The sequence below is a fragment of the Pseudorca crassidens genome, chromosome 12 (genome assembly GCF_039906515.1).
Source record: "Pseudorca crassidens isolate mPseCra1 chromosome 12, mPseCra1.hap1, whole genome shotgun sequence".
Classification (NCBI taxonomy): Eukaryota; Metazoa; Chordata; class Mammalia; order Artiodactyla; family Delphinidae; genus Pseudorca; species Pseudorca crassidens.
The window spans coordinates 90,041,027-90,056,911 of NC_090307.1; the positions used below are offsets into that span (position 1 = coordinate 90,041,027).

Below are 15,885 nucleotides of genomic sequence, written 5' to 3' on the forward strand. Positions count from 1 at the left end.
AAATGTGTACATATCAATTTAGATCTGATTCCTACTATCATATAAAATTTAGGTAGGCTGTTCAAGAAAATAAAGTAGATAAAACAATGTAGGAATGGGAACATGCAGATCATATTAGAAAAATATGTTTAAATTACCAGAAAATACTATGTCCAGTTTTGTCTATATGTTTGAAAATCTAAATGAAAGGCATGGCTTTCTAAATATATATAAAGTATTAAACATTGACTCAACAAGAAGATAATTATTTAAGCAAGTGAAAACTTTTGTACAACTGCATCCTAAAAAGACACTGAACCTATAAGATTTTTAGGTAGGTTGTAATAACCTTCATGTAATTGTAGGACCTTAACTACGTCATTTAATCTGTTCGGAGCATGAAAAATACTGGAAGCGTACCAGTTCATTCATAATTCTAGCATAATCCTGATACCAAAAGCCACAAAAAAGATACTCCAATAAATATGAATCAATATAATTTCTGGAATATAAATATAACTTCTGAATAAAATGTTAGCAAATCAAATCCAGTGCTTTAAAAATAATTGTAAAAAAAATAGTTGTACACCATGGTCAGTAATTTACTGACAAAAAAAAAAATAAGTTCAGCAAATGAAAAACAGGATGCTTAACATGAGAAAGACCACCTATCTTTATCGATAATCTAGCCTAACACATAACAGTGTAAAGATTAGTGATATTCCTACTAAAATACAGACTGTCAGGGATCCCCCGTCCCTGTCATTCAGAATTGTTTTCAATGATGCAATAAGAAGACAATAAAAAGAGATGACTGATAAATACTGAAGAAAAGACAAAATGTCATGATTTGGGGAACCCGAGAGAACCAACTGATGACAATGGATATAAATGCATTCAGAAAAAAATATTTGTAGGGGATCATAAACACACATGCACATAAACAGGCACACAGTGCATACATATGCATGCACGCAAACATGCACACACACACACGTGCACATACATAGGCACACGATATATACACATACACGCACATGCACATGCACACGCACACACGTGCACATACATAGGCACATGATATATACACACATGCACATGCATACGCACACACGTGCACATAGGCACACGATATATATACATGCACGCACATGCATACACACACACACGTGCACATACACATGTACACACACGTGCACATAGGCACACGATATATACACACACATGCACATGCACATAAATAGGCACACAGCACACACATGCACACACATGCATACTTGTGCAATACACAAACACACATGCACATAAATGGGCACACAGTACATAAACATGCACACGCGCACACGCAATATACACATGCACATACAATTCATGTACACATGTACAGATACATGTACACATGTGCACACACGTGTACGTTGCACACATACACACATACATACACACATACACACACACACATTTCCAACATATTTTCTAAATAACCAGTAAAATATATACCAGAAAAAAATCATAATAGCAAGAACATAAGAATGAACTTTGAAAGATATATAAAAGGATGTGTAAGAAGAAATTCATGAACCTTCTGACAGATGAAAGGGAAAACTTAAAAAATGTCAAGACACACCATGTGTCCAAATCAGAAGACAATATTATGTCAAGTTCCCCCCAGTTTAACCTAAAAGCTAAACGCACCTCTAAACAAAATACTATGGGTTTGCTGTAGGCAGGCTCTTTACAAAAACGGTTCCTCCCAAATATGAAAATGAATTATAAAAATACAATAGTTGAGATAGTGTCAAGTAGCATTGAAGTCCAGAAACACTCTAGGTAGGACTGCAGTTCATAGGAGAAAGATGTGATCTTTAACCAGCGGAGAAAGGACGGATTATTTAATAAGTGGTGTGGGGACATTAGTTTCTCCAATTAGAAATCAAAAATAAAGTTAAACACTTGAGATTTACATGTGAAAATGAAGCTATAAAAGTGAAGAACCAAAGTAAGATAACTTCTATCAGTCGCCTTGAAGGACTTTTTAAGCATGACTCCCAGGGGCAGACGAAACTGACTACGGACGCATTTAGAACTCCTGCTTCACGCATTTAGAACTCCTGCTTCAGAAAGGAAAACAAGGTAACAAAACTACACACACACAAGGAAAAGCTACAAAGCAGACAATGACCTAGAAAAGAACAATCTGCAACATACGGGACAAAGTATCGAGACAGGCTGGGACCTGGGACCTGGGACCCTTTGCTGCAGGGCTTGTACCTGGACAGATGTCATCTCCTCAAGCAACAAAATACAAAGAAACTATAAGGGACTAAGAATAACCGCTTGCATGCACAGTTGGGGCAAATTATGGACAAGGTACAAAAAGACCAAAAAAAAAAACAACCCAACTGCCCCTTCTGAAGAGCTGGGAGCAAAAACAGGGTGTCAGGAGCAAAAGCAGGGCACTGCGCATGCCCCCTGCACTCAGCACCACCAAAGGGGTGGGCAGACCTCCTAAGCCACGCCTCCAGCCCGACCCCTGGACCCACCCCTACCCTCACCCCATAGAAGGAACAAGCTCGCACCCCCTCAGGGAGCAGGCAAGCAAGGGAACCTGTTACTGGTTCTCGCTCCCCCTGCTGCAGCAGGGGCCCCAGTAAAGCCTTGCCTGAATTTCTTGTCTGGCCTCTGATCAATATCTATTGATTAAGGGGGCCGAGAACCCTGGTCGGTAACGGTATGAATAGTCTCACTAAAAACTATACTCTTAAAACTCAGAAACTGCGCAGAGGAGAGAGCTTTGAAAGGCCACGTGGGCCTGAGTTTGTAAAATCCCTTTGACCCCAAGGGAAACCTGCCATAGAGTTTCTCAGCTACTTTGATTATTTTAGAAAAAGAAAAGAAAAAGGAGGAAGGTTGGACTCTGATGCAAGATGGTGACCCCACTCCCAAGGCAGGGGACAGCGGTGGGTGTCTGGCCGGGCAGGAGCCGCCAAGATGACCACCTTCTCTTCCTCGGGGATTATCGGGAGACCGGCTCCTCCACGGGAAGGGGAATGAGAAGGAAGGAGGCTGGCGCCGGCGTAGAGCCAGGACTGCCCCCCAGAGGCTGGGTCCACAGGGCTGCGCGAAGGAGGTCAGCGAGGAGGCTTTTAGTTAATTAATTATGCTTCTTTGTATTTCTCCCTTTTCCTATTTGAAAATGTATTTATTACCTACGCAGTAAGTAATCCAGAACATTAAACTGTTTGGTAAAGGTCTGGATGGAGGAAATTTTAAGTGTAAACATGTGAATACCCTTCCTTTGCTGACAGCTTGTATACGTCAAAAATACCCCTATTAGAAAAGAAGGAACCGTGAAGATTACACGACTGCCGTCCTATAGTATATGTCCTCAGGAAGGGAGACAAGCAAATTAGCCAACCCGTCAGCAAGCCATACAAAGTTCATACATGATTTCAGGGAAAACAACAGACAAACAAAATTATATATATATATACTTGACGCTTCAAAACTTACGTAATAAAATCCATCTTCATCAATTTCACCAAAAACAGTAATAATATCTCCAGTGCAAAATGTAAGTTCAGCCTGTAGAGATAGAACATAAAGTTAAAAGTGTTCTCCTGGAGACAGAAGCTGCTTTTTAAAAAAAAAAAAAAAAGTTCTTCATGATTTCTGGTATGATTTCTCTTTTTCTCTTATTATTTTGGTATGAACCTATTCTTTCAGTCAAATAAGGAGGAAAGGTACAAATCTGATGAATGCCTCTGTCCCTAGCCTCTTAGAAAGTAAGGATATGTCATGATGACTCCAGCCTACAAGAAAAGGGCTGCCGGGCTCTGATTCTCGGCCAGAATTCAAGGTCGTCCCCATGTTCTGCTGGCGGCACATCTTTAGAACCAAATAGTCAACTTAAAAAACCCGGAGCCTCAAGGAGATGTTCTCTGCAGCGTAGGGACCATTGCACAAACAGCCTTTCAGTGAGTGTAAAAAAAAAATCAGTAATTAAATGTCTATTTATTAAGTGTCTACTCTATGCCAGGCTCCAGGCTAGAGGTGGGTGCATAGAATCCAGCAGAGGATACCAGAAAAAACTGCATTTTTATCTCTCGACGCGGAAAGAGGGACTAAAGTTCACACGTAAGAGCCATCAGGCATCTACGCGCATCGAGCCTGTAGAGATGTGAATACACCTGAGCTCTGAATCGGAGCCATGAGCTGCTCGCCCGTCAGGCGGAACAGAAATACTGAGGACCAGGGATCGGTACACATCTCGCCATCTAAGAAAGCGGCCCCACGGACTGGAAACCTAATCGTTCATTTCTGAAGGCAAATCCTTTTCAGTTTTCACAAAGTTCCTAGGACCCCAAAACTACATGCACGGAGAACACCCATCCTTTCTTCTCTATCTTCCTTGAATGTGTGTGTGGCGGCCATGAGGGTCAGCGGCCACATGCAGGGGACTTTGCTTTCTCTCTCCAGGACGACCCATCACCACCAGGTGTGGGTCACAGGGCTTGCCCGGCGCTGGTCCAGGGAAACCCAATGTCAGTGGCTGCCATGTCCTGAGCGTGTCACCAGGCTCACGACCTCTCTCCTGCCTGCCTGGGTCCCTATTTACTGGTCGGGTAGCCCTGCCCTCGGACGGGTCCAGAGAAGGCAGGGAGGCAGCAGTGCTGTCAGCAGAGGTGTGGGGCGCTTGGCCGGTACCTCGACATCGATGTTGGGCGAGCTCTCCCTCGGGTCGTAGTCGTACAGGGCAACCATCCTCCGCGTCGCCACCGAGGGCTGCCTGATGCTCCTTCTGTTTCTCTCTGTTCCCGTCACAGGAGAAGAAGAAAGACACCATGAAGTGATTTCAGAGCCGGGTCACAGATGGCCAGTTTGGCCGAGGCGACCACTGGGCACTAGTGCCAGCAAAGCCAGGGCAGCTCCCACCCCTTTCTCCAGCACATCCGTGAACAAGGGACACTTAGACTGATCCTCTGCAACAGTCGATCTAAACCGTTCAGGCCGGCACCGGGTGGGTGCAGCACGGGCAGGACCACCGGGCTGGCTGGAGGTTGGCAGCTCGCTCGCAGGAAGCCCCGCAAACGCCGGGTCAAAACTGCTGCCTGTGTAGCTGCCGTGAAGCCACAGAATCAAGTCATTCTCGCTCAGACCAGAGGCACGGCCACCGGCCTGGCATCAAGAGAAGCAAGAGTGCATAGAAAGTGGCACCCTCTCTACCCATCGCAAGGGTCCCTCCCACCGCTTTCCCCTCCAGCGCCCTGCCACTGTGCTTTCAACAGCTGCCCCCGAAACGATGCCGCCTGTGGGGAAGGCTCTGGGGAGGCCCCCTCCCCTTGCCTGGCTGTGATCTGCCATAGACGGAGCCCCAGGGCACTATCCCAGCACACACGGCAGCACAAGCCGGGAGGGAAGAGGAAACCCCGAGCAGAGCAGAGGCGAAAACTCTGAAAACAGCCGTTTATAAGAAGGGTCCGTGGAGAACCGTGGGATCTGGCCCAGACTGTCGAACTCCCTGGCAAACCCGCTGTTGTTTGCAGTTCTAAATGATATTTCTCCTGGAAAAAGCCGGCATTGAAGCATTTCTTCTAAACACAGCTGCTTTTCACCTACAATGAATTTTTGGAATTCAAAACATAGAAATGAAAACTCTCAAAGGCAGGTGTTTTGAAAGCAACTAACGTTAGTTACGTGGCTTTGCAGTGGCTTGTGGCAGGTATAGGGCCTGCAGTGGGTGTGCAAAATTCAACCCTCAGCTCCTGGTCAAGAATCACTGCTTTCGGGGCTTCCCTGGTGGAGCAGTGGTTGAGAGTCCGCCTGCCGATGCAGGGGACATGGGTTCGCGCCCCGGTCCGGGAAGGTCCCACATGCCGCGGAGCAGCTGGGCCCATGAGCCATGGCCGCTAAGCCTGCGCGTCCGGAGCCTGTGCTCCACAACAAGAGAGGCCGCGATAGCGAGAGGCCCGCGCACTGCGATGAAGAGTGGCCCCCGCTTGCCACAACTAGGGAAAGCCCTCGCACAGAAACGAAGACCCAACACAGCCCAAAATAAATAAATAAATTTAAAAAAACACAGAAGAATCACTGCTTTCATTTAAAATAAGCAAGCACACCTTTGCAGGACCTGCAGGACATATGTTTCCTTGAAGCAAAGTATAGTGGTAACCAGAGGTTAAGTACAGTGCTGCTAAATATTGCGGATTTCACGGGGGATGTTTTCTGCAGGGATGAATTTCTGAAGGGGGCAATAACAATATGCATGTTCTGTACTGAGGCGTAGTTTACATACAATACGATTCACTCTTTCTGGTGCCCACTTCAGCAAGTTTTGATAAGCTCACGCGGTCTTATAACCACCACAGCCGTCAAGATACTGAAGCTCCGTCACCCCCCAAAATTCCTTTATGCCCCCTTGTTGTCACCTCCAGCCTGGGTAACCACTGGCCTGTTTTCTGTCCCAACAGTTTTGCCTTTTTCAGAATATCGTTTAAATGTCATCACACAGATGTAGCTTTTGGAGACTGGCTTCTCTCCTTTGGACAATGCATCTGAGATCCATTCATGTTACTGCACGGATCAATAGTTTGTTCTACTTTTAGCGGTGAGTAGTATCCCGTTGTACGGATGCACCATAGTTATTTTATCCATTTACCAGCTAGAAGACATTTGAGTTGTTTCCCCTTATCAGTGATTATTAGTCAAACCACCATAAATACTCACGTACAGCCTTTTGTGTGAACGTGTTTTCATGCCTCTTGGGTAAGTATACAGGAGTGGATAGGATTGGATTGTAAGTGTAGGTTTAACTTTAGAGGAACCCATACCTGTTTTGCAAAGTGGTTGTAGCATCTTACACTCCAGGGAAACCGAGCAGAACCCTACAGGGCCTTCCTGGGGACAGACCCCACCCCCTGCCACACGGTGTCCCCTGCCTCTTGTTTGTAGAAAAGCTATAGCCTCCTAGGCCTTCCCCAAGTTCCAAAGAGCAAATGTAATCAGAAATGCGAGAAAATGTGGAAACAAGGGAAAAAGGTCAAGCAACACAAAATAACAATAGTTTAGCCAGAAAACAATGTCAAGGATCCTTAGTTCCTCCTCAAGGTTATAGGTACTATTCTGAGAGCTGTTTTACAGATACTAAAACCTCCACCAGGTGGAAGTAGTTAACTGCCGACCACCAGCACAGACCCCAGACTGGTTGGAACCAGAAGATTGATGATGTTGATTCCCAATTACCTCACCACCAACCCATCAGAAGACGGTCCACAAGCTGACCAGGCACCCTGAAGCCCCCTCCCTCACTTTGCTTCAGAGACCCTTCCCTGAAAGCCACTGGGAGTTTGGTTCATTTGAGCATGAGTTGCCTGTTCCCCTCGCTTGGCACCTGCAATAAATGCTATACTTTCCTTCACCACAACCTGATGTCAATAAATTGTCTTTGCTGCACATCAGGTGAGTGGACCCAAGTCTGGTTCAGTAACACTGCAAGCAAACGAGAGTTCCAGTTGCTCCACGCTTGCCAACACTTGGTATGAGCAGTCTTTTTCATTTTAGCCATTCTAGTGGGTGTGTTGGTTTCTCATCATGGCTTTATTCACTAATGATGTTAAGCATTTTTCCATATGTTTATGTACCATCCAAATATCTTCTTTGGTAAGGGATCTCTTCAGATCTTTTGTCAACATTTTTACTGGGCTATTTTTTTATTTGTTAATTGATGGTTTTATTTATTTTTTATGATAAAATTTTTAAAAAATTTTTATTGGGGTATTAGTTGATTTACAACGTTGCATTATTTTCATGTGTACAGCAAAGTGAATCAGTTAGACATATACATATATCCACCCTTTTTTTTTTTTTTTAGATTCTTTTCCCATGTAGGCCATTACAGAGTATTGAGTAGAGTTCCCTGTGCTATACGGCAGGTTCTTATTAGTTATCTGTTTTATATATAGTAGTGTGTATATGTCAATCCCAATCTCCCGATTTATCCCTCTCTCCCCATCCCCTGGTGACCATAAGTTTGTTTTCTACATCCGTGACTCGACTTCTGTGTATTGGGTTTTTTTTTATTGTCAAGTTTTGAAAGTTTTCTCTGTATTCTAAATATAAATCCCTTTCTGCCGAGTTACTCGCAAATATTTTCTGCCAGCTTGTGGCTTCTCTTTTCATCCTCTTAATGGTGTCTTTCTAAGCTGAGAAGTATTTGATTTTGATGACGTCTAACACAATTTTAAAAATATATCGTATCAAAGAAATTGTTGCCCTATCATCACAGTTTTTCTCTGTTTTCTTCTAGAAGTTTTATAGTCTTTGTTTTTATATTTAAGACAGTGTTCCATCTTAAGTTTTTTAATATGGTGAGACTATGGCTTGAGATTGATTTTTGGCCCGTGGATGTCCAATAATTCCAGCACCTATTATTGAATAGACTCTCCTTTCTCCACTGAACTGCATTTTCACCTTTGTTGAAAATCAACTGACCGTGTATGTGTTGATCTGTTTCTGGGCTCCATTCTGTTCTGTTGATCTGTGTGTCTGCCGTTCTCCAATACCACATGGTCTTGATCAGTTTGCCTTTATAGTGAGTCTTAAAGTCAAGTTACGTTGAGTCTTCCACTTCTGTTCTTCTAAAAAACTGTTTTAGCGATTTTAGTTCCTTTGACTTTTCATATGCATTTAGCTTATGGATTCTACATAAACCTTTGCGCAGACCTTCATTGCAGTTGCGATGAAATCTATAGGTCAGTTTGGGGATATCTGACATCTTAATATCTTAGCAGTATTAAGTCTATGAGCATTCTGTCTCTATTCACTCAGGGACTCTTTGATTTCTTTCATCAGTGTTTTATAGTTTTCAGCATACAGATCCTGCACGTATTTTGTTAGATTTAACCGTAAGTATTTCACATCTGCATTGTGTTATTGTTAAGCGGTATTACTTTTAAAATTTAAATCTCAAATTTTTCATTGCTAACCTATGGAAATACCATTGCTTTTGTATCCATTGGCCTTGCTAATCTCACTTGTGAGTTCTAGGAGCTTTATTTATAGATATGTGAGATTTTTAAAGTAAAGTTTCATGTCACCTTTTCCTTCTGTGTACCGCTGCTTCCTGGCTCTCCCCGTACTGCACGCTCTGCGTGATGCTGGAAGGAAGAGGTGAGGGCAGACATCGCAGCCTTACTCCCAGTCTTGGGAGGAAAGCGCTCAGTCTTTCACCATGAAGAAGGCTATTTCCTAATAACAGAGGGGCAAGCAGATATCTCAGCTTGGTTCCCTCAACTAGTCATATTTAGAAAACTAGAATGGAATAAAAAGACATTTAATCTAACTGATCACGTAAATCAAGTTTCTGTTTTTTAGCAGATCACTCCTAGGCTCCCTGGGTCTGTGGTGCACAGAGCCCGCTCCCTCTATGAACACTCACTGTCCACTTCAGGAAAGAAGACAGCAGTGCAAGGGAGTGGATGGTGTGAGGGGCTCAGAGAGCTGCAGTCTCGTGGATTTAATCTGGGCAATTTAATCATATGAAACCTCGACTATTCGACGTGGATCGTAACTTGAGACCATGAGCTCATTAATACCAAAAAGTCTGAGGCGTTTTATTTGATTTTGTGTTTATCCTTAAAACCATGCATATTCTTTAACCACTGAATTTTGTCTTTGGAGTGTCATTTAGAAGTGAATCTAACGTTTTGAAGTATTAAAACTTTAAATATGAATGACACAAAACAGGTATATCTGTCTACAGCTATTTAGAAAAAGTAGAGGCCTTTTGAATGAGGAGATTTTCCTTGCACAGGGGAAAATTTAAAGATCGTAAGTGTAATGTTGCTGAAAACAGTTTTGCTCTTGGTTGGCTCACTGGTGCTGCAGAGTGGTTCAAGATAAACGAAGGCATTTAATATCCAAATTAAAGGGTAAAAATCTTTTATGCCTTTTGGATAAGCAAAATTCACCTGAAGAATGGAAGGCATAACACTACCCCATCATCCTTTGAAATTTATCATAGATACGCAATGTTCAAAGTATATTACCAGTGTCTTAGTCCATTCAGGCTGATATAACAAAGTGCCACAGACTGGGTGGCTTAGACAACAAATATCTATTTCTCACAGTCCTGGAGGCTGGGGGTCCAAGACCAAGGTGCTGGCTGACTTGGTGTCTGGTGAGGACCTTCTTCCCGCCTTCCTGGCATACAGACGGCTTACTTCTCACAGTGTCCCCACATGAGGGAAGGGGTGAGGGGCCTCTCTGCGGTCTCTTCTATAAGGGCACTAATCCCATCCGGGGGGCTCCACCCTCATGACCTCATCACTCCCAAAGGCCGCACCTCCTAATCACACTGGGGGTCAGGATTTCAATGAATGAATTTTGGGGGGACACAGTCAGTCCAGAACAACCCAAAAGCAGTTGTTTATTTTCTAGATGTGATAGACCTTTAGTAAGCAAGGCTGTACTTCATCTTCCCTGAGAAGACCATCTGTGGTTTCATAAATACTTAGATGCCTATACGTCCGTATCGCAGCAAGACTATTACAAGCCTGGTTTACCGAGTGGGTTTTGCCCAAGAAAAGCCAATGGTTAACACTCGGATTTCCCTTGACACATTCAGACGGTGCAGGTGGGATCCTGCGCAGCGCTGTCTCCTGCTCTGAGCTGGTGTTTTTGCTATGAAACCCTCAGGAGGGCAGGAGCCTCGCAGCCTACAGGTTCATGGGTGAGCCAGGGGGTGCCTCTTACCTATTTTCTCCACAGGTGTGTTCAGGGGGAGGAAGCCTTGTCTGAGGAGCTGCTCCATCACCTCTTCATCGTCTGCCTGGATTTCAGAGACCATGTTACAAGGAATAAGGCCAAGCCGGGCGCAGGTTTCCCCGCGGTAGAATCCATCAGCGTCTTTATCGCCGTAGACCTGGAGCCGTGGGAAGAAGTTAAGGCATTGGGATGGGCTGGTTCAGAAATACATCAGCTCTACTCACGGTAGAGTCACACCTGTCAGAGCCAGACTTGAAGGACATGGCACGCGGGTGTAAACGTGTACACGTAGCGCTCGCCCTACACATCTCTACCTCAAGAACCTGTTTCTCCTCCAGGGTGTGGACAGCCCCTGGCCTCCCATCAAGGAGGGGGGCTGCTAGCTGAGGCCAGGTGGTGAGACCCCACCCCACTCAGAAGTGCAAATGGTTCTTCCGCGAGAAGACAGTGCCTCTGTCGGATATTCTAGAAGTGAGAAAATCTCAACTAACAGAGACTCTGCGGGCGCCATTCTGTGGGGTGGGCATCACCATGCTTTAAAGGCCCCGTTTTATCAGACAGACACTAGGACCACTTCCAAAGGCGAGTTGTCAGTGCCCTTTTGGAAATTTGCACACTTAGGACTCAAGGCTCTTTCCCCTCTCCTGGGGAGCATCCTGCTTCTTCGTTCCGACTGCAGACTCAGGCCCCCCTCCTCTGCTGAGAGGAAGGCTGAACGTCGAATGCCAAAGAAAGCAGCTTGTCGTGTGATGTGTGAAGGAACTTGGGTCTGGCGAGAGCCCCTCCCCATCCTTCCCCCTTACTCCCCCCCCACCGTGCCCTCCCCATCACCCCCAGCCATGCCCCCACCTTGATGATCTGCCCTTCTTTAAAGGGAAGCTCCTCTTCCGCAGCATCTGGGTTCGGGGACATGGTGAGGGGATCGTAGTCGAAAAGAGCCACGAAGATCCGAGGTGGGAGCTCCTCCGCCCCAGGGTCCGTCTCCGACTCTTCGTAGAAGTCTGGAGAAAGCCGGTTCCGCCCACCGTACTCATCTGGGAGCGTGTGGGATAAAGGACAGGGTGCTAAGTAATTCCCGCGGCCACCCCCCAGCTTCACCCAGAAACATGAGCTGTTACAGGAAGTGTGGTTTTAGAAACGCCCACACTTCGGGAGGCTGTGGCACCTTAACTTTTGTCTTTTTAAAAACATGGGTAGCTTGGTATGCAGGCAGAAGTGGATCATCTCAACAGAGATGGGTTTGACAAGCAAATAACTAGCACACAACACAGGCACCAGCATGACCCTAGGTGTGCTGCGTGTGAAGACGGGGAGAGAGATAAAGGACTTTGTGTCAAAGACCTCCCTGCAGGGCAGGCCTGAGCGCCAGGGGCGGCAGGTGGGCGAGCCCTTGGGATTAGGACACGGCCGCACAGGCCTGTTCAGGGGCCAGAGACCCGGAGCCCCTCTGTGTGTTTCCGTAACAGCCGAGCCAGAGTACCTGGACGCTGAAAGGCATCTGTGTATTAGTCCAAGTTTGATATAGGTGACCAAGCTGCTCACTTAGCCCCAAATAGCTAACTGGCAACAAATGCATTACAGCAAATTAATGACTTCCTAGCGGGACTGAGTTTCAAGTCTACCTACCATTGAGCTTCTAAAGAGAATTCTTTTTGAAATCCTTATATGCACATGTATTATTAGGTATCATCACACATATGCATATATCTCACTACATATGCATACATTTAAATATATATAGAGAGAGAATGAACATCTGCTAGTAAATTATACTGTTCTGACCACACAACAAGGGCTCAGAACACCAGCGTCTCTCCATGAGTGGCTGTGATGTCACTGCACTGTTTCCTCCAGAGAACGTATACTAGAGGCTGTACGAGAATCAGACCTCATGGGGAGAGAACAGTGGCCTCCGTGGAATGTGTCCATGGAAACCTGTCTTCTCAGGGACCAAAGTGGGCGACCGAGAGGTCCTTCTCTTTCTTGGTGGCAGGCTAGACTCAAGGAAGAACTTATCTCCAGCTGCTGGTCTGACCTGGGAGTGGGCACTCCTCCCTCTGCCCCGATGTGGAATGTCCTGGCCCGGGGTGGGAGGGGGTCTTTGTCAGGAAGGAAGAAGGGTCCGCATGCCACGTGCAAAGCCGGGGCTCATGACTGGCCCCTGTCGGCTCCCGAGGCCACCTGTGCTGCGAATAAACATCGTCCTTTACAGGTGAACTGCTTCCCTCACTACCCGACCAAGGGCACTGCTTCCACTGTCACTTCTACGGAGGGAAAGGGGGTCACCTATGGAACATACTTTACAGCTGTTCATCTTCTCCTTGCAGGGAAACCAGGGAGAGGAGTCTCCTTTCTAGAGGGCCAAGTTTTGTTTCTTTAGTTATTCATTTTTCTCATCTGGACACAGAGAAAATGCGTTCCATTTCCTTCTGCTCTACAAGGTCAGTAGCCAAAATAACTGGGGAAAATGGGGCGGGGGGGGTGGAGACCTGCACAGTCAGTCAGCAAGAACAGAGTCCTCCTGTTTAGAATGGTATATACCCTCGGGCCTTTTCACCTGACAGGTAAATAACTAGATAAATGCAAAGACGAAACATTATAGAGGAAGAAACCAAACCCAGTGAAATCCTCCTTTGGGGTCATTGATCAAGGTTATGAGGCCTTCCTTATGCTAATTACATGATTTAGAATTTATTAGATGTGGAGCTATGTAATTTTTATCTTTTTAAATCAGAAGGGGCATTGTTTTCTTAATTTAGGAAACCCGGGGTATATTAAAAGTATGGTATATTTTAACTGTGACTGCACTGCTTATTAAAAATATACTTAGGAAGCATATGGTCTATAGACTTCAGTTCCTCTGAAAAAGAAAACGGATGCTCTTGGAGAACGGCAGGTTTCTAAAGTATTAATCGCTGACATTTGCACAAGAAAAATATAACTGAACAGGTGAAACAGAGCAGGGCCCTATGGTCCTTGCCCGCCCCACCATGTCCTCCGCCTGCCTTCTGTCTGCAGAAAAGCTTTAGCAAAGAAGAAGTTTAATCAGAGAAGTGAGAAGATGCGGAAGCAAAGGAAAACAAAGGAGACCAAATAATAATAGTTCAGTCATTAAGCATCATCAGGGACCTTCAGTTCCTCCTCAAGGGCTATAGATCATATCCTGAGCCGTGTCCTGGGAGCCGTCTTGTAGACACAGAAACCCACACCAGGTGGAGAAGTGAACTACACGATGACCAGGCTGTAGCCATGACATGAGCTGCCACAATTCCGATAACTGGCCTCAAGGAAATGGGAACAAACCGACCCTGGAACTGAAGACTCACTGTACCTAAAACCATCAAGATGACGCTGGTCAGACGACCGATGACCAAGTTCAAGATGCCTGTCGGGGCTGCCTGTGCTGGTTCTGCACGGAGCCCCCTCCCTCCGTCTATAAAAGCACTTGCCCCCGACTGTCGGGGGAGGGGGGAGTCGGCCTTTGGACAGGTGTCCCCCGCCACCACCTGGTTGCCAGCTTCCAAAATAAAGCAAACTTTCCTTTCCACCAACCTGGCCTCTTTATTGGCTTTTGAGCAGCGAGCGGCTGGACCCCACTGCCGGTTACACAGGGACTAGATCTAGGAAAATAGTCTGTTCACACGTCACTGACTGTTCACTTCCTAGGGTTTGGGGCATGATTCTCTTCTTTTCTGGTAGCTGCTGAACACGATTCACTTTTGTTTTTTTTAAATAAATAAATTAATTTATTTTTGGCTGCGTTAGGTCTTCATTGCTGGGCGCGGGCTTTCTCTAGTTGCGGCGAGCAGGGGCTACTCTTCGTTGCGGAGCGCAGGCTTCTCATTGCGGTGGCTTCCCTTGTTGTGGAACACGGGCTCTAGGCGTGCAGGCTTCAGTAGTTGTGGCTCGCGGGCTCAGCAGTTGTGGCTCGTGGGCTCTAGAGCGCAGGCTCAGTAGTTGTGGCGCACGGGCTTAGTTGCTCCGCGGCATGTGGGATCTTCCCGGACCAGGGCTCGAACCCATGTCCCCTGCACTGGCAGGCAGATTCCTAACCACTGCACCACCAGGGAAGTCCCACGATTCACTTTTGTCTTCTGAAATTATAATAGGTTCTTCAATCTGTGTATGTATACATGTGTATGAATATATAAAGTATTTGATATTAATTACGCCTTTTACATGATTTCTTGCATTTCTCCATGATGAGAAATCAGGTACAATGAAAGCAACTGTATCACGGATTTATTTAACATGTTTTGAATTCTATTATTAACAGACCTTTTGGTTAAGCTGTTACCACAGCACTACTCTGTTTTTGCCAACGTAGCTAGTGTGTTACCGAAATTAAGACACGTGTGCAGCCTTCTGCATTCTCTACCTTAAGACAACACTGACTGAGTGAGTGTTAGAGACTCCGATGGGGAGGCGGTGGGTCCGCCGAGGTTTTCCTTGACGCCCCTGCCCAGCTGGGAATTTGCAGCACCGTTATTTTCAGTCCTGTAGACTCTCCTTCTCCATCCTAGGAGACCGGAGTAGGAGACCCACGGGACGTCCTGCAGAGCACACCCCTGCCTGGTGCCGCGGCATTGATCTGCAGCCACGGGAAGGGTGGCAGCTCACGTGATGAGCATTCACTCGTTAAAGTCACAGTCGAACGAGGACTCAGGAACCAAGCTCAACAGGAAGAACAGTCTTGAACTGGTCCCCACCTCGTTCCTCAAGACAGTCAGTCTGGACAAGTCATTTACCTTGCAAGCCAGGAGCACCTACCTGACCTCCGTAATTGCTACGGGGGAATTATACACACATCAGATGAAGCTCTGAGCGACGTGGCCGCAGCTTACAACACTCGAAACCAGAGTGAGCTCAGTACACACAGAACGCTGCTAGTGCGTCTGCAGTAAGTGAAACCGGCGTTTTCCAGCTGATTTTGTTTATATTTCGGCTTATTTTGCTATTTTTCAGCTAAATGAATACGCTCCGTGTTTTCAAAGGTCGGTTAACAGTCTGAAATTTTTTACTGATAAAAATAAAAACATTCTAGGGCTTCCCTGGTGGCGCAGTGGTTGAGAGTCCACCTGCCGATGCAGGGGGCACGGGTTCGTGCCCCGGTCCAGGAAGATCCCACATGCCGCAGAGCGG

The 15,885-nt window shown here is 46.0% G+C and overlaps 1 protein-coding gene across 13 annotated transcripts in view; it reads right to left on the reverse strand.

Moving 5' to 3' along the window:
* The window catches only part of RIMBP2 (RIMS binding protein 2), a 279,316-nt gene that overhangs the window by 27,624 nt on the left and 235,807 nt on the right, over positions 1-15,885 (reverse strand). For all 13 annotated transcript variants that reach the window (XM_067701220.1, XM_067701224.1, XM_067701221.1 and 10 more), the window contains 4 exons: positions 11,593-11,777; positions 10,732-10,900; positions 4,687-4,790; positions 3,493-3,564 (listed from right to left, as the gene is read on the reverse strand). In XM_067701220.1, coding sequence (XP_067557321.1) covers positions 3,493-3,564; positions 4,687-4,790; positions 10,732-10,900; positions 11,593-11,777 — 530 coding nt within the window. The remainder of the gene's footprint in view (positions 1-3,492; positions 3,565-4,686; positions 4,791-10,731; positions 10,901-11,592; positions 11,778-15,885) is intronic.